The 19,799-nt window shown below is 36.4% G+C and overlaps 2 protein-coding genes across 5 annotated transcripts in view; one reads left to right on the top strand and one right to left on the bottom strand.

The window, feature by feature from the left end:
* Positions 1 to 11,973, bottom strand: part of PRKN (parkin RBR E3 ubiquitin protein ligase) — a 1,163,425-nt gene extending 1,151,452 nt beyond the window's left edge. The window contains exon 1 of one of the 3 annotated variants that reach the window (XM_074368037.1): positions 11,761 to 11,973. In XM_074368037.1, the coding sequence (XP_074224138.1) occupies positions 11,761 to 11,767 (7 nt within the window). In that variant the 5' untranslated portion in view covers positions 11,768 to 11,973. The remainder of the gene's footprint in view (positions 1 to 11,760) is intronic. The other 2 variants (XM_074368038.1, XM_074368036.1) reach the window with 2 other exon arrangements.
* A 177-nt stretch (positions 11,974 to 12,150) lies between these two features.
* The window catches only part of PACRG (parkin coregulated), a 448,401-nt gene continuing 440,752 nt past the window's right edge, over positions 12,151 to 19,799 (top strand). Inside the window, exon 1 of one of the 2 annotated variants that reach the window (XM_045524592.2) lies at positions 12,151 to 12,574. In XM_045524592.2, coding sequence (XP_045380548.1) covers positions 12,419 to 12,574 — 156 coding nt within the window. In that variant the 5' untranslated portion in view covers positions 12,151 to 12,418. The remainder of the gene's footprint in view (positions 12,575 to 19,799) is intronic. The other variant, XM_045524591.2, reaches the window with a different exon arrangement.

Here is a 19,799-nt window from a genome sequence, read left to right as displayed (position 1 = left end):
TCCTTCATAGCTTTACTAGAATTTATGTAAAACTTCTAACTGTGTAGTTCCAACAAAGCCAGATTAGTTATTATTTACGAAGGGCAGGACAATGTTAAGCTATTCCACAGAAGCATTAGTTGCCTAGTGTTCAAACTGAACTGGCAAATCAGAAATCAAAATGTACATAAAATGGTTATTTGTTCCCGCTTTGCCTGATCATGTGTTGTTGTGTGAAGTTGTATTTCCTGTCAGAAGCGTAACAAAGCTTCCCCTGCTCTACAGGATACAAATGAGCAACCTGGTAGAGCAAATTATGCAGCTGTAATTCACCATTTCGGTCCTGGAGTGTAGCCACATGTTCTTTTGCCACCTGGGAAAACTACCTTGAAAGAGAGTTATGTTCTTGGCCAACTTTATCAACTAGTCCACACACACATACACAAAAATACTAGATAAGTACTAGATTTCTCATGTGTAACATTACTTCATCGCCTTAAATAACCTCAGAAAAGGAAAAATCAAGCGATATTGCTATCAATTCAATGAACTGTATCTGTCATCCTTAGTTCCTCATAAGACACTTTAAAACCAGATTTCAAATGGTGAAAGCCGTGATGGTAACTGCGGTGGGCTGAACAGACCTACTCAGAATGTCCATACCCAATCCCTGAAACCTGTGACTGTCACCTTACATGGTAAAGGGACTTTGCATATGCAATGAAATTAAGGGTACTGAGATGGGGGGTTACACTAGTGGCCCCCAAATGTAATAGGAAGTGTTCTTATAAGAGAAAAGCAAAGGGAAATTTGACTACAGTTAAAGAGAAGGCAATATGACCACAGAAACAGAGATTGGAATGAGGCAGCCAGGAGCCAAGGAGCCAGCAGCCTATAGAAGTGGAAGCAAATCCTCTGCTAAAGCTTCCAGAAGGAACTAGTCCTGCTAACACCTTGATTTTAGTCCCTTAAAACTCATTTTGAAAAGCTCATCTGTGAACTCAGCAAAGTTACAGGATACAAAATTAATATACAGAAATTTGTTGCATTTCTATACACTAACAATGAATATCAGAGAGAGAAATTCAGGAAATAGTTCCATTTACCATTGCATCATATACCTAGGAATAAACCTACCTAAGGAGGAAAAAGACCTATACTCCGAAAACTACAAGACACTGATGAAAGAAACTGAAGATAATACAAACAGATGGAAAGATATACCAGGTTCTTGGATTGGAAGAACCAGTATTGTTAAAATGGCCATAATATCCAAGGCAAATCTACAGATTCAGTGCAATGCCTATCAAAATACCAATGGTATTTTTCATAGAAGTAGAACAAAGAATTTTAAAATTTGTATGGAAACACAAAAGACCCCAATAGCCAAAACAATCTTGAGAAGGAAGAACAGAGCTGGAGGAATCACTCTCTGACTTCAGGCTATCCTATAAAGGTACAGTAATCAAAAACAGTATAGTACTGGCACAAAAACAGACACACAGATCAGTGTAACAGGATAGACAGTCCAGAAATAAAACCACACACTTCTGGTAAAACAAAAGAAATACAAGCAAAACAAACAAATAGGACCTAATTAAACTTAATAGCTTTTGTACAGCAAAGGAAAGCATCAACAGAACACAAAGACAATCTACTGAAAGGGAATAAATACTTACAAATGATACGACCATTAAGGGATTAATATTTAACATACATAAAGAGTTCATACAACTCAACATCAGACAACAACAACAACAACAACAACAACAACTGGCTTAAAAATGAGCAGAAGAACTGAATAGACATTTTTCCAAAGAAGAAATGCATTGGCCAATAAGCACAGGAAAAGATGTTCAATATCACTAATCAGAGAAATGTGAATCAAAACCACAATGACATATCATCTCACATGTCAGAATGACTATTATGAAATATTCTACAAATAGTAAATGTTGGCAAGAATGTGAAGAAAAGGGAACCTTTGGACACTGTTGGTAGGAATGTAAACTGGTACAGCAGCTATGGAAAACAGTATGGAGGTTTTCCAAAAAACTAAAAGTAGACCTACCATATGATTCAGCAATTTAATCCTTAGGTATACATCTGAAGAAAATGAAAACACTAATTTAAAAAGATACATTCTCCCCAACATCCACAGCAGCATTATTTACAATTGCCAAGACTTTAGAAACAAGTGTTTCTAAGTGTCCTAAGTGTCTTAAGTGTCCATCAACAGATAAATGGGTAAAGAAGATGTTAGTACACACACACTAGAATACTAAAAAGAATGAAAATTTGCCATTTACAGTAAATGGACTTGAAGGGCATTATGCTTAGTGAAATAAGTCAGACATAGAAAGATAAATACTGCATGATATTTATATGTGGAATCTAAAAAATACAACAAACTAGTGAATATAACAAAGAAGCAACAGACTCACAGATACAGACACAAACTAGTGGTTACTAGTGGGGAGAGGGAAGGGGCAATAAAGGGGTAGAGGAGTGGGAGGCACAAACTATTGAGTGTAAGATAGGCTCAAGGATGTATTGTACAACTCGGGGAGTATAGTCAATATTTTGTAATAACTGTAAATGAAAAGTAACCTTTAAAATTATATAAAATAAAAATTTTTTTAAAGAAGTAAAAAAAAAAAAAAGAAAAAAAATCTTATTTAGACTTGTGGCCTCCAGAATTGTAAAAGAATCAATGTATGTTAAGCCACAAAACTTATGGTAACTTGTTATAACAGCAACAAGAAACTGATACAGATATAGTGACTGAGTCATGCCTCAATAGTGTGTAATATCACTGAAAAAAATTAATGAGATTATAATATTGTTTTTCTGAAAACATTATTTTTATGACCAGAACATGGAATTACTCAAAGTATGCTACCATTACTAATTTAGCTGACATAATTTGTCACAAAAGTATAATCAGTTGTACATATATTCCAATCAGTGATACATTTGACCTATCCTTAAGACTATGTTTGTAACACTTACTGTACTTTTGTATTTCCAAAATATTATATGATTAATGCTGAAGATCTGGAAAACACAAAAAACACAGCAAAAAAAAATCCCACATTGGAAAGATAATTTTAAGGTACACTTTTCAATATATTTATATATATAAGTGGTACCTAATGCTTTCTAGTTCTCATATGGTAAGTAAGCTCTTATATTAATTTAAAAAAACTTTCTTAACTATTAAAGAATTCACACATATTTATCAGTCTTCGGTCATTAATGTCAATCATTTTGTTATCATTGTTGTTTGAGGACAAAAAAAAGAAAAATATCATCCCAGAAACCTGACCTCATACAGCATTACCATGCTTCTCTAACTAACTTCATGTATAAAACTTGAATTCTGCTGGGCATGAAATGATTAAATTCGCTGCAAAAGCCAAAAGGGATTTTTAGTAAATTTATTCACAAAGAATTGTAACAACAATAACTAAACGCAACAAAGTTCCTTAGATGTTAGATCCCAAATAAATTCTTCCAGAGTTTCCCCAAGTCCCCCTAAACACAGAGTTATAAAACATACTTCAGTGCTGCACAGTGCCCAGCAGTTGCCAAGGTACAAAAGCAAAGATACATACCCAGTGTGAAACTCTAGTGTCACACACTATGAATAAGATTATTTGGTGACTTTCTAGATACCAAGCTGATGGGGAAAAAAATCAATACGTTTGACAGAAACTTTGCATGAGATGAGAAATTAGCAAGTGCTACATTCAACATACAAACACACACACAGGCAATAAAGAAAGATGAAAACCCTAGAGAGGGCCACAATAAGGAAGAAATTCCATTACCTGCCACTGACTGGGCATGTCACCAATAACTCAATGAACAGCAGCAGGAAGCAAATATCAGACCTCCACTATAAGGAGGAGGTCTTTTAGTGAAAGACCTATTTTTATTTGTATCATATAATTATGTCCAAATTGACTACACAGTAAAACAGATACAATTCTCTTCTGACACTATGAATTCAGGCATCTTCATTTAAAAACATCTTTAGACAATGGACTACTACTCAGCCATAAAAACTAATGCCATTTGCAGCAACATGGATGGACCTAGAGATTATCATACTAAATCAGAAAAAGAAAGACAAATACCGTATGATATCACTTATATGTGGAATCTAAAATATGATACAAATGAACTTATTTACAAAACAGGAAGACTCACAGACATAGAAAACAAATTTATGGCTAACAAAGGGAAAGGAGTCGGGGAGGGATAGACTAGGAGTCTGGGATTAGCAAATACAAACTACTATATATAAAACAGATAAACAACGTCTTAATGTATAGCACAGGGAACTATATTCAATACCCTGTAGTGAGCCACAATGGAAAAGAATGTGAAAAAGAATATGTGTGTGTGTGTGTGTGTGTGTGTGTGTATCTGAATCACTTTGCTATACACCAGAAACTAACACAGCATTGCATATCAACTATATTTCAAAATAAAATTAAAAAAACAAAAACAACAACAAAATCTTTAGATGTTGTCACACATACTTATCCAGACTTAGTAGATGCCAACTGTGCAGTCTACATCTGCTTGTGATCAACATCCTGGATAAGCATCAACTCACAGAATGCTGCCTCAGTTGTACTTAAAATCTGTACCTCTCACTCTCTGAGGACTCCAAGCCAGAATTTAAGAGTAAAGAGAAGACCTAGAGCATTAATTATTATTCAGTCTTCATTTCTCCAAGCAGTAAGCCTAACTTTCCATCTATCCTCTAATCAGCCCAAGGTTCCTTTCTCCCGCAAACTCTGGCTCAGGGAAAAATGTAATCAGGACCAGATTCCTCTGAAAGCAAAATGCAGAGGGTGGCCTTATGTGCAGTTTTACAGCAGACAATCCTCTGTCGAGGGAGTTTCTATAGAGAAGCCATGGTGGTCCTGGTCCTGGTCTGTTTAGTCATGCCATTCCTGGCATGACCCTCAGGAACACTTGTATAACTAACCAAGCCCTGTGGAAAGCCCAGAGGCGAGCAAGGAAAGAGCTCACCTCTTTAATTAGTCAGACAACAGCTGTTTCTGTGAACTGAGGAATAAAATGTAAAAATTTCAGCTTCTGAAAAAAATCAAGGAATGTGGGGAAGAGAAAAGTGAGGGATGAGCAAAGGGGGAGAATGTAGGTGGATGCTAAAATCAAAGGTTCACCTTAGAAACACAGACATTATAAACCTCAGTCCTATTTCCATGCTATTAATATAGAGTAAGTTTCAAACGTCTAATTCCTATCTGTCCACAATCTGGAAAATGGATATTCTCTGAACAATGAGCTTTAAAAATGACTATTTTTATTGTAGTTGCAAGAGGTTTCATCTTAGTTGATCTTATTTATGCACTGAAACTTCAAAAATATTTAATAAATGGAATAACTGGTATATTCATCACTTATATGTGATATCTAAAATATGATACAAATGAACTTATTTACAAAACAGGAAGACTCACAGACATAGAAAACAAATTTATGGCTAAAATTATAGATAAATAATGAACATGTCTCAATTGGAATACCAATATTAATTCACTAATCCTTATTTTTTTCCTAGTTTGATAAGAGTGGGGTGGAGTTTTGAAGGATGGGTAAAGTTGCTATATTGCATAGAGACTTTTCTCTCTTCTAATGTATAGGGCTCTAATGTTATCCTTTATGGGGAACCCTATTCAAGTCTTACAGTAAAAGTCAATTGGAGAAATCATCATGAACCCATCAACACTCTTAAAAATACAAATGTCCAAGGAGGATCCAATACATGGCCAAGCATATGAGTTACACAGATATTGAAGAGGAAGCAGCTCTACTCTGCACTTTCTGAGTCACTCAGTAGCTCTAGCTCTAGCAACACTGTTCTCTCCATATAAAAAAAGAAACTGTAAATAGATCGAGAGGCATCATATGCCACATATCAAAGGAGGTGATGCAGATTATTTTAGGAACACAAATAAATTTAAAACTTTAGTAACATGAAAAAACGTATCTGTCAATGAAAAATATCAACACATTATATAAACATAAGATTTTTTAAAGAAATATGGTCTTTGATCCCAGATGAGTTAATGAAATATCAAATTAATGCCACCACTCTAAGAAAAGCCATCACCTACTCCACACCCACCCTGTCACTCTCAATGAATAACATCTCCTGCTTGAGAGAAGATAGAAGCCATTAATGGTTACCTGGACTTCTTGGCACTACCGGCACTGTACTATAGCTTTCCACTACTGCTGTTGACATCTTTCTAAGACACTCTGTTCACAATGCTCTTCTGTATGCAATGGTTCAATGAAATTTTCTAGCCACCTAATTAAAGGCTACCCTCCTTGACACTGCTCGCTACCACGCTCTTCTAGCCTGATACCAGCCTCTTCCTCCTGCCTCGGCTTCACCACATGTCCTTCATTCCATTCTTCCCTCTCACCTCCATGCCTCAGCTTGTGTCTCTCCCTCAGTCTGGAACACTGCCTTCACCTGGATGATTCCTACCCAGCTCCCCTGGAAACAGGGGATCAGCCAGGCTCCATTAGCTGCCCTCTCCAGTGCCTAAATGTTTATCATGGTACTTACCATTTTGGATTGCAAATCTTGATTTGTCTGTACACCTTCTACACTATGAGAAGGACCCTACAAACAGCGGCTGCTAACTAGCAGGTGCTAACTGCTTCAGATTGAGAAGTGGGTGAGAGGTGACACATAACTGGCGATCTCAAGGAAAACTTTTATGTAAAGTCTGTGTCATCTGAAATAGATCTTGAAGGATGAACAGTGATTTCCAGATGTACTACAAAGAGGAAGGACATTCAAAGCTGAGAGAATGACACGTGCAAAAGAAAAATGAAAAATCATAGTGTGAACGTGTGTATGTGTGTACACATGCATACACATGTCTTTGTAAGTATTCTGCTTCTGTTGAGGATAGGATGGCATCCTTTCCCCAAGCATATGCCTGATCAGTCCAACTAAATCACAAACTGGTTGGGGAGAAACAGTCTCATGTTTCTCTGTGCCTCTTCCCGATAGTAGTATGTACACATACACCACCCGCCTGGAAACCCTGCACAGCACCACCTTGTCCAGTACCTTAGAAAGAACTGCTACTGAAATCATTATTGTGAACAGAAATACCTATTAATCAAAAGAAGAAAGCTTTCTATTTAGTAAAAACAGATATTTGAGTTAACCTGGTGGAAGTCTTAGATAATCAGGACATATAGTACTGGGGGAAATAGTCATATTACTCCAATTCCTTTTAGCCAAGATTCTCTCCTACAGGGTGACGTAAATAAGCCAGGAAGGTGAGCTGCAACATAAATCAGCCAACAGTCACATAAATTTATTTCTTTAATATTATAAAACTTAAAAGAGAAATCATTCAGATTACTACAAAGAAATATTTAAAATGAGCTTATTAAATGCAAATTAAAACAGAAACACTATATAAGCACTGGGCCACAATTAAAGGCTGAAGGAACAGCAGGTAAGAAACAATTTTCATTGATCAAAAAAACTAAAACCTAACAGAATAAAGTATTCTGCATTGAAACTGCTTTCATGAATATGAAACATTACGAAGTAAGGATAACTTTTTTTCTTCATTTTTCAAAGAAGCTTCTGAGGTAGAAATGGATTTGCATACTTTAATACAAAGTTCTTTCAAATGTGTCATTTTCAAGCAATGAAGCCATGAGGTTTTGAAAATATGCAGACTTCAAAAAAATCCTTAGAAACAGTTTCAAAGTTCAAAAGGGCATAGAGTCATCTATGAGCCTTTGGATCCAAAGAAGAACTGTACATAATTACACGAAATCTATGCAAAAATTTAGTTGAACTTCTTTTGTGAAACAGTTGTACCTCATCATAAACAGAAGCTTTCAAAGCCTACCCTGGGTACTAAGATGTAGGGTCACTTCTCATCTAAAATTATTGAAATGGCAGAGCAAGTAGCAGTACGCAGTATATTTAACTAAAATGCAAATTCTGCAACTTTAAAATTCACCACATACAAGCTTTAAAACAAATATTTAGATTTGTGGGCAAATAGTAAAGTTAGACTGTACATTCATGATGGCAGGGTATTTTTTTTTCACCATGTATCCTTGGCACCTGGAACAGTACTGGGTGCACAGTAGGTACTCAATTATTGAATCTGCTTTCACGAAAATAAAACATTATAAAATGAGAAGTGAGAGGTTTTTTCCTTCATAAATTCATTATAAAATCTAAAATAAACTGTTTTTCATCTATCAGTAGGGCAAAAATTAAAATATTTTATGGAACACAGAGGGAATATGGGCTCTGTTTTAAACACTGTCAGGGAGGACAGGGCCATCAAGGACAGTCGTGCATCTTGTGCACTGCTCAAATGCAATAAATAAATCTAGGGTGAGGAAGTGGGGAGTGGTGGGGAGAGAGGGGAAACCCAGTAGGTGCTTTGCTATTGAAAGCTGAGTCAGTTCTGCGGATGTCCTTTTTGTAACATTTCAACCCAGAGAGGTAGGACAGCTCTTTGCTACTTCATTATGGTAGATAGAAGTGTAAAATATGGTGATTTATTTTAAACAATTTGCAAATACCTAGCAAAATTCAAAATCTACAAGCCCTTTAACTAGAAAATCTACTCAGAAATTGTAGTAAGATTTTTACATTTATGTTTACATATGAATATAAAATGATATGGACAGAAGCATTTCTGATGATAGCAACTGTCTGTAAACCCACTACATACTTATTTATTGGAGAGTATCTGCATGATTTACATACATCCATAAAACAAAAGACTAGACAGGAATTACTATGTGGCAAATCTTGAATGCAGATATCTAATTTTCTAAGAGATGTTAAGTTAAACAAGGTATAGAAGAGATTATATTATTAATTATTTTTAAATCAATCAAAATCATTTTTAAGACATTGAATTTGAATTTCAATAGTGGCAACTTGGTTGTGTATATATATATTATATATATATAATATGTATATATTATATATATATATATATGTATATTAATTCACTTTAACATCTGATAGTACTTAAATACCTAAATCCAGTCCTACACAACCTACATATAGACTATATCGCAAATATCACTATTAAAATTAAATTTTAAACACCAAAATTGCTAATTTTTAAAAAATTGTGAAATACATTTTTAATAGAGGCACCAAAATTATATTTTTCTATGCTGAAGTTTCTTAAGTTTTTCTATGCTGCTTTATATTGTTTTGAAATCTTTCTCTCTACTTCTCAAAACGCCATAATTTTTCACCTACTTCAATTAGGTTTCTGTAGCTGTCTGGGTTAAGGCATTTAACATATTAATCCTAATCCAAGTGGGATTGTAAGAACTTTTAAAACAGTTTCTGTGCCAAGAGAGAACCCTGGGTTCTGAGAAAGTAAAAGGAAGGTAATTTTATTGGTTATGAGGTAACAGTCAATCCCCTTTACTCCTGTTCTACCAAGAAATTTAATTTTTGTTTTTCCTCAAAAATGAGTCTATTTAAATAAAGTAGAAAAGTGCTATTTTCATTAAAGAGAGTATAGCAATTAAAGAGAGCATAGGCACAAAGGGGACAAGTTCTGAGCAGCACACATCTTTAACAAGAAATAAAATAATCCCCAGATTCATATTCATTATATTTTAATCTCCAGTTTATCACTGTGTATAGACTACAGTGCCTTTTCTGGCTTCAAAGGTTAGTTAGAAACAGGAAACCCTTCACTCCAAGACTTTCCTTCAGTTGCTTCCACTTTCACTTACCTTTGGCATTATTCAACACAACCAAGTCCAAAATTAGCAATTAAGATTCTTAGTAAAATGTACCCACTGACAGAATTCGGCAATGCAAATAGTTGACTAGCTGTATAAAACAATTTACTGCATATTGTCTACATGTCTACAAGTAAGGTACTTTTCTTGGGAGAGCGCATGGATTTATTTATGTTGCAGTACACTTATTTGCACTATGTAAAACAATAGCTGAATTATAAGAAAGAACACTTTTAAAAATCCACTTTATAGTCACAGTGTCATTATCAGTTATTAATAAATATCTAATCATTAAGTCTAAAGATAATGTTCTTCCTTCTCGTGTTCCTAAATCCCAAATAAACTAAACTGCCTAAATATAATCCATCCTAACAAAATTATTTATATAATCATCTATTAGAAAACAATTTAGAATTAAGTGATGGTTTTTAGATCTTAAATTCTTGTCTTAAATAGCCTTACCATTAGTTTATTTATTTTAGAATTATTCATGCACTAGATTACAATGATTAAAATAAAATTTGCACAACTGTCTTCAAGACAGGAAAAGGCTGTTTTTTTTTTTTTTCCTCCTGTAAAATACTGACAGCATAGATTTTGAACATTTTCTACTTGGTTTTCTGATTCAGTACAGATTTGTGTGTACAAATAGATCTTATGTAATTGTCACTTTAAAAAGGCTCAAAAGATTCATAAAAATTTATACATTTTTCTTAATTTGATAATTCTCAAAGTCATTCACCATAAGTCACAGCATGCTAGAAAGGTAAGAAAAACTGCACAACATCCTTAGGTTTTATCATTGCTGCAAAGACAGCGTCAGTTAGCTGGCATGATTCTCCTAGTGATGGATAGAATGTTCTACATTTTAACATTAATTTAATAAATAAAAGACTTAAGAAGAGTCTATCAGTGCATACAAACAACATATTTTAAAAATTCACCTCTCATCTTCCTGGATAGACTACATCTGACTTCAGATGTTGTTGCAGCAATCAGTGTTTTTTAAGTTGTGCCCGTCAGGAATAATCCCCTAATAAACTCGCCAAACCAATACGTAATCTAGAGGAAATCTCTGTCATAATATACTCCCAAAATAGCAATATTTTGTAATCATACTGTACATTCTCACTAATTTTCAGAGACTACCCTTAAAATAACTTTTGGTTTGACAATCCTGGAAGTGAAGAACTTTTCGAATCTCACATATTATCAGGGTTTAAAAGCAATTCTAATAGCCACTTTCAAAGCTTTATTCACAAAAACGCACCTAGGTCATTTTGTGTATTTAAAAAGTGCTTTGTGTGGGTTTTTTTGGCATAATGAATCATTAGTTCATTATGTGAAAGTTTTCATTCTTGCTACCATTTACTTTAAATCACTCTTTCATCTCAGATCTCCAATGAGAGATCTAGAACGCAAAATCCAAGGGATCAAGAAGTGTAAATCCACCTGTGGGAATTTCTTTTGCTCTCAACCATCATCACCAGGTTCCTCCCATTAGAGTTTAACGCTTCGCTAGGGTTTCCCTTAAAGAGTTCTCCAGACAGTGGGTCCCAATCCGTCCCAAACTGGAGAATTACCAGCGAGCCCTGAGGGAGGGAGTCGGGGCCGGCACGGACCCTCAGGGTCCGGGCGGGGCAGGGCGCTCGCGTCGGGGCCGCCGGACCAGCCTTCACCGCGGGCGGCGCCGACGCGCACCCAGGCTCCTAGCGAAGTGGTCTCCAGGGGCAGCCTGTCACACCGGGCCGGCGGGGGCTTAGAGCACACACACACACACTTATGCTCCAGGCCCACGGCGGGCACTGGCAAGCTGGCGCGGGCTGAGGGCGGCGCGGCCACCCTGCCACTGACAGTTGACACGGGCGGGCACCCTGGGGTCCCTGTCAGCTGAGGCCCGGCGGGACACCACAGCTGGGCGCGGGGCGGCGCAGAGGCGGTACCTGGCAGGTACCCACGTACCTATCATGGTCACTGGGCAGGCAGGTGGAGGCTGCGGGGCACACACGGAGGCCTACACCCACACCGGCGCCCGCCTGCGCCTCCCACCAGCGGCGCTCCGAGGTTAAACCTTCCTGGACGCCCCTCCCCCGCGCCCGGCCGGCAGAGTGCGCACGCGCAAAGGGCGCGCAGCCCGAGGCCTTCTGGGAGTGGTAGTTCTAACGCGTAATTTCTCCTCAGACCGCCCGCCGCCCGTCGGTCGCCCGTCGCAGCCCGCCGCCCGCCGCCCGCCGCCCAGCGCCCGCCGCCCGCCGCCCGCGCCGCCCGTGCCGCCCGCCGCCCGCGGCCCTTCCGGCCTGAGGCCCAGGAAACGCACGTCACCGGGAGGCAGGGCCGCTCGGCCGCAGTGTTGACGTGTAGCTTAGCAACCGGGAGGGCCGCCTTTGGAAGCTTGTTTCAGCTCTAGCCACGGTGCCGCCTTCTTCCCGCCCCTCCCGTCCCCTTGACTCCCTTCACCTAGGAGCTGCCAAACACCTGGATCGACCTGGGCACCACAAGGGGTTGAATTTCTACCATTCTCGGGCCTTTTTACATTTTTTCCCGACCTCCTTCTCACATCCGTAAAACTCACTGATTGTTTTGCTACACGTTTTATGAGAACAAGCTATTTTCTAGGAAGATGGTGGCAGAAAAAGAGACCCTGAGCTTAAACAAATGCCCAGACAAGATGCCGAAGAGGACCAAGCTGCTGGCGCAACAGCCGCTCCCGGTGCACCAGCCTCACTCCCTGGTTTCTGAGGGCTTCACAGTCAAAGCCATGATGAAAAACTCAGTCGTAAGTGATCTTCCCGAATCGAATGCACTCGCTCCGAATCAGGGGACACCAGGCTAGAGAGGTTGGCTGGCCAGGTGGATTCTGAGCCCACTTCCTGGGTGGTCTTTGCCAAAAAAAAGGCAACTACTCGGCCAGTAGCAGACGGTGCCCAGCAGAGTGCGGAGGTCCGGGCTAGTTTGTTAGAAAGGATCTCGGGCAACTGTGCCCATTTACAAACATCTTCCTAATAACTCACGGTTTCTAGACCACCCAAAACTACTCTTAAGCTATTTACACGAAGAGGAAAGATCTCCTTTATTTAATGTTTCTTAAACGAGCCCCACTCAGCAAAGGGCCTTATAGAAGGAGAGTTCTTATAAATTCATAAAATCTCTTGCAAAATTTGACATGTGCTGATGTATAAATGGGAACATAAACTCATTAATTAACAATAAGAAATTTCATCAATTCAACCTAGGCATTTTTAGAATATCCTAGCATTTATTCTAACACTATTTCTCACAAAATGGCATGTTAGAGTAATGAAAGGCAACTTAATGAGAAGTCTGTTTCCAGATAGAACTGTTAAACCATTGATTTTAAATAATGCAAGCTTCAGTTCAAGTATCTCTGCCTATTAACACAATTCATATTCCATTTCTATTTTTTGTGATAGTAAAAATAAATTATTCTCAACACTGTTGGGGAAAACGGTTTGAACTGCACACAAATGGTTTGCTACATGCATAATAGTTTAAAGAAAAAAAGCTTTAAATTTGGCATGCTACACCAGCTTTTACTACTGAGTAAGCACTTGTCTGGGCATGAGATATTAAATAATAAATGCAGCTTTCAAATTTGTGTAATTCACACTCTGGGAGTGTGACTTACTGCATAGCAACTCATTATGTTAAATGAAGAGTGTTGCTTTCCAGTGTCACATTATTTGTTTCACATAAATGTTGCAAACATAATACCTTACTCCTAAACCACAACTTTAAAATACCTGAATGAAACAGATCACCTTTAGACCCCTAAGCCAGATTCCTGTATTGCTACACAAAATGAAATTCTGGTTATTGGAATATGTCAGTTGAATTACAATAGTTAAAATTCTTAGAAATAGACTAAAACTTGTGTTTTGTTGTAACTGCAGTGGTTTTGCATGTATTTCATGTGAATAGGTGGTCATAGGAGCCCAGATGGCTCATTTATTAGTAATACAGAATATCATAACACTCAAATTAATTATTTGTTTTATTTCTTCTACACAATATTTATTATTAAAATTTTGGTGATTTTTTTTCAATGTTTTATTTCTTCAAAGATGTGAAAATTGATCAGATTTTTTTTTCTAAACCTACATTTATATTCATGTTTATTTTTTTAAAAAGCATCGCCTTTCATCTAAAGTCATAATTCTGGAAAATCAAGTATTTCAGTATTGCCAAATGTAACAAATATGCTTACAAGGCTCAAAAAAATTGCACTGATTATGAGGTAGCCTTCATTATAAACAACTTGAGATAAATTATCTTCTTGTTTTCATATATTTAAGGAAACTCCCTTAGTGTGATAATTATGTCTCCTTTGGGATCCTCAAAAGAGGATGAGTCATTCATTCATTTTATTTTGTGGATATCATAATTGTTAGATTATAATACAATGTATGATACACACATTATTCATCCATCCATCCATCCATTCATTCATTCAATCAACAACAGTTTTTTGTTTGTTTGTTATTCTTTAATCTAAGAGTGTTTCTTTAAGGGTACTTTAGTAAGATAAGTAGACAAGCTTGATCATAGACAGATATGATCACATGGGCTGTGCAAACCGAAATCCTTAAACAGTTATAATCTGTACATGTGACTGCAAATTTATTTACACTATAATGATAAATGTAAATGGCTAGTTTTTTAAATTCCAATGTCAAATGTTGTTCTTCAGTAGTGAGTAGTTCCTTTACATCTTTGAAACTGTTGCATTCTATATGGAAACAAGCAATGACAGAAGTCCTGCAATCAGAGAGTAATAGTCAAATTCATTTTATTATGTTATTTGACTAAAAACAATGCTAGGTGATGCAGAATTTGAAGATTTCATCGTTTACTTTCCCTTTAAAAGCCTTGTATGTGGTATGATAGAACCCATAACCAGAAACCAGTAATGTAGTGTTGTATTGGGTTCATCTCAACAGCCAGTAAGTGGATGCTTACTGTGCTGATCTACCTTATCATAAAGCTAGTTAAGATGTGGACCCAAGGCTGTGATGAATGAGATATTGACTTGAACTTAAACTTTATATTACAGCTTTCCTTTTCAGTAGACTATAGATGTTTTGTCATCAAAGCTTAGGGGAATGGGAGAAATAATTTTTTTTAAATATTGCTTTACTTATATAGAAACTTTTAAACTTATCAATGCATTCAACACATAGCATTAATGCTCAATATTGATAAATTATATCTTAAAATATTGATTTGGCTGTTTTAACAGTGACTAAGTAACAGCAGCTTGACTAAGATAGAAGTCGTTACTCTCGTGTGTAAGAATCCAAGTTTGTGGGCAATCCTTGGAGACTGGGCTCTGCTTCCCTGTGAGACAGGTCCAAGGACACAGAAGCCTTGTATATTTTTGCTTTCTATCTCGTAGGATGATGCCCTGGGTCCAGGTTCACCACCACCAGGATCAAATCCCTACTCTCAAGATGGAGAAAATAAGAAACAGAGTGCTTCCTTTTATGGGCATGACCCAGATGCAGCACCCCACTTGCACTCACATCCCACTGGCCAGGCTTTAGTCATAGGCCTGTATTTTCCCTTTTTGCAAAAACCTATGAAAGACTGATGCTTGCAGCAATTATAGGCCCTCCATAACTATTCCATAGGAAAAGGGCTGAGTATTTTTTAACCCCAAAAGGGCATAATCTCCAACACCTACTTCATGCACATGGAGAGAAAAATGGGTAAGGAGCAACCTGTAAGAAGAGGTAGGGAGAATGGAGAGCAAGCAGCATGTCCCAGAAGCTGCACTCATCACTCAAATCCATTGCCAAAACTTAGGCTTGTGACCACATCCAGTTCCAGGAGAGGCTAGGAAATGTAGTCTCTGACTGGTAGCTCTGTGTCTAGCTGAGACTTGAGGTTTTTCATTACTGTTATAAAGGGAAGAAGGGAAATCGGGAGATGATTTAAAGTGTCCGCCATGAGTGCTAATTATTGCAAGTACAGAAAAGGAGATACACAAGTAAAATAATTATAGTACAAATAAATACACAGCTATGGTAAGGCTTATAAACACCTACTCAGGACAATGGAAGTGGACCAAGTGACAATAACCTGATAGAGGCCCTCATTACCGTTTGTCTAGATTCTTACAGTATCATCCAAACTGGTCTCTAGACTACCCACCAATTGGTTGATTGCCTCAGTCAGCTGTCAGTACTGTTCCATTCATACTTTCAGGACAAAGTTCTCCTCTTATCACTGCTGAAAGCTTTTGGAGCTCCTTGGTTCTTACAGAAAAAATTGTGGTTCTGCCACAAAACCACCAAGGCCTTCTGTGGTCTAACCCTATTCTGTGGTTTTAATTTCATCTCCCACTATTCTCATTTGCTTCCACTAAATTAAACTAACTCTTCATTGTTTTGATTTTGCTTATATTGTTCCCTTTGCTTGAATGCCCTTCTGCCTACATACGTGTACACACTCTTTCACTCACTGCTACATCCCTGGCACATAGTAGGTGAAAATTCCTGGCACATAGTAGGTGCTATTTTTTTTTGTTTTTGTCAATAAATTAATGAATGACCATGTTTTATACCATGATTAGCAATCATCTTCAAATTAGCACCTTCAAGAAAATGCTAATAGTGTTACATAAATATAAAATACAGGAATGATAATAATATACACATGTTTTATGCCATTTTTAATGAGCTTCTTATTAAAGTTATACGTGCCCATTGTAAAATCTTAAAGTGTCTTGGCTTAGTAAAGTTTTCTCCTATTTAAGATTACAGAGAAAATTTTAACCTTTTTTCCCCTAGTCCTCTTATAATTTCAGTGTTTTTTTTTTTTTAAAGCTTTACTTCATCTTAATTCATTTTGGTTTAAGAAGTGAGGTATAAATTTTTACTTTTTTTTCCCCAAAATGGTCAGATGGTTGTTACAGTACCTTTTACATATAAACTAAATGATATCAAACATCTTCCTAATTAACTTAAATGCTCTATCAGTACTATAGGTATACTAATCATAGTGGCTTTGTATATGCTTTAATATGTGACAGAGCTAGTCATCTCTTAACCATTTGGCTTTCCAAGCAACCCTATGTGGAGGCAGGACAGACTTTTTTTTCTACTTAGCATACAAATCTCAGACAATTTAATTTTTGGTTGTTGTGGGTCACTTATTAAATGGCAGAGCAGATAATGGATGTTGTATTATTAGATTTTTCTAACTCAGACCAGTCGCCTCTTGATCACTTTTTTTAGACTTTGGTTGATGCCTAATATGCGAATAGAAAATGCATGTGTATCATTCGATAAATATTAAGTCAAATGCTCTCATGTACCTAGCACCCAGAACAAGAATTGCCAACACCACAAAACTCCTTCAGGACCTGTCTAGTCACTGCCCAAATACACCCTAAGCTAACTTTATCCTGACTTCAGTCAACAGATATGTGCTTATATTCATGGAATCATAAAATATGTAGTTGTTTTATGTCTGGCGTCTGGGATCACCATTGTATTTGTGAAATTCACCCACATTACTGCATACGATTATCGATCCTTCATACTTACTCATTTATACTATTTTTGTGTGGGAATATAACAATTTGTTGATTCATTCCTCTGTTGATGAGTATTTGTGTGATTTCTAGGATAAGACTATTACAAATAGTGCTACCAAGAAAATTCTAGAACCTTTTTACAAACTTAAGATATAGTTGACGTATAATATTACATGTTTCAGATGTACAACATAGTGATTCACAATTTTTAAAGATTATTCTTCATTTATAGTTATTATAAAATATTGGCTATATTTGCTGTGCTGTAAAATATATCCTTGTAGCTTATTTTTTTGTGCATAGTAGATTGTACCTCTTAATCCCCTAATCCTATCTTGCCCCTCCCTGCTTCACTCTCCCCACTAGTAACTTAGTTTGTTCTCTATATCTATGAGTCTGGTTCTTTTTTGTTATATTCACTAATTTGTTTTACTTTTTTGATTTCATGTATAAGTGATAACGGATGGTATTTGTCTTTCTCTGTCAGACTTTTTTCACTAAGCATAATACTCTCTAAGTCCATTCATGTTGTTGCAAATGACAAAATTTCATTCTTTTTTATGGCTGAGTAGTATTTCATGTGTGTGTGTGTGTGTGTGTGTGTGTGTGTGTGTGTGTGTGTGTGTGTGTGTGTGTATGTGTGTGTGTGTATAAAATTTCATTATGTGTGTATATATATAATACCACATCTTCTTTATCCACTCATCTTTTGATGGACACTCAGGTTGCTTCCATATGTTGGTTATTGTAAATAATAATGTTGCTAATAATGTTGAGCTGCTTGTATCTTTTTGAACTAGTGTTTTCATTTTCGTTGGATATATACCCAGAAGTGGAATTTCTGAATCATATGGTGGTCCTATTTTTAGCTTTTTAAGAAATCTCCATATTGTATTCCATAGTGGCTGCACCAATTCACATTCCCACCAATAGTGTACAAGTATTCCATTTCCCATCATATTTGCCAGTATTTGTTATTCGTGGTCTTTTTGATGATAACCATTCTGACAGGTGTGAGGTAATATCTTACTGTGGTTTTGATTTGCATTTCCCTGACAATTAGTGATGTTGAATGTCTTTTCATGTGCCTGTTGTTCATCTGTATATATGTCTTCTTTGGAAAAATGTCTATTCAGTTCTTCTGCCCATTTTTTAATCCAGTAAATTTGCTAAAAAAATAAAAAATAAAAACATTGCTAAACCTATGTTAAACAGCATACTGCCTGTATTTTCTTCTAGGAATTTTCTGGTTTCTGGTCTTATATTTAAGTCTTTAATCCATTTTAAGTTTATTTTTACACAGTATGAGAAAATGTTCTAATTTCATTGTTTTACGTGTAGCTCTCCAGTTTTCCCAGCATCACTTATTGAAGAGACTGTCTTTTCTCCATTGTATATCTTGCCTCCTTTATGGTAGATTAATTGGCCATAAGTGCATGGGTTTATTTCTGGGCTCTCTATTCTTTTCCATGGATCTATGTGTCTCTTTTCTTTCCCCAGTACCATACTATTTTCATTACTGTGGCTTTGTAGTATAGTTGGAAGTCATAGATCATAAGACCTCCAACTCTGTTCTTCTTTTCTAGTACATCTTTATTAGAGAACTATATGTATGAATGTCCAAGTATGAATACCTTAAAACCACTGGGTTCTAGTGTATGCATATGTTTGTTTTAATAACTATATCAAAGCCATTTTCAAAATTGAGTTTTCAATCAATTTAAGCTCCTGTCAGCTCTGTATGAAAGTGCCCTTTGCGCTATAGTATTATTGATAATTACTATATTCTTTATTTTGGATTTTATGTGTTCTAGTGAGTGTATGTTATCTCACTGTGGATCTAATATTCATTTTTATTGTGACTAATGGGGTTAAAAACTTTAAAAAATATGTATTGGCCATTTGATTCTCTTTTGTGAAGTGCCTTTCAAGACTTTTACCTGTTTTTCTCTTGGCTTGATTAGGTTTATTTATTTGTAGTGCTTCTTATTTTTCATACTCTAGTATTTGTCAAATACATGAATTGCAAATATAATTTTCCACTCTGTGACTGTCCTTTCCATTCTCTTAATGATGACTTTCATCCCTCTCTTTTTAAAATATATATTTGTGAGAGGAAAGATCTCAAACATTTTATTTATGTATTTATTTATAATGTTCTCATCAACCAATTTTAATAGGCTGACAATGAGATACATCTATATTAAAATAATTGGCTTTGAAAATAAATTGGAGTGATCTGAAACAAAATAGAACTAACAATAGTGAAACAGTGAAGTAAAATGTAATTTAAGTAGAAAGCTTGAGCTAAAGAAAAGGAGAATCAATTTTTCCATTCATAAGGGTCAGTATATTTATTGATCGATGTTCAAATTTCATTCTGAGCTTCTTGGCATCTGTTGCCGAAAGGGGAACATTATACACTTCTCATTATCACAAAAGA

Source organism: Camelus bactrianus, chromosome 8 (assembly GCF_048773025.1).
Source record: "Camelus bactrianus isolate YW-2024 breed Bactrian camel chromosome 8, ASM4877302v1, whole genome shotgun sequence".
Classification (NCBI taxonomy): domain Eukaryota; kingdom Metazoa; phylum Chordata; class Mammalia; order Artiodactyla; family Camelidae; genus Camelus; species Camelus bactrianus.
The sequence above is the reverse complement of the archived record's forward strand: the minus strand, read 5'-3'. Positions and strand labels throughout refer to the sequence as shown.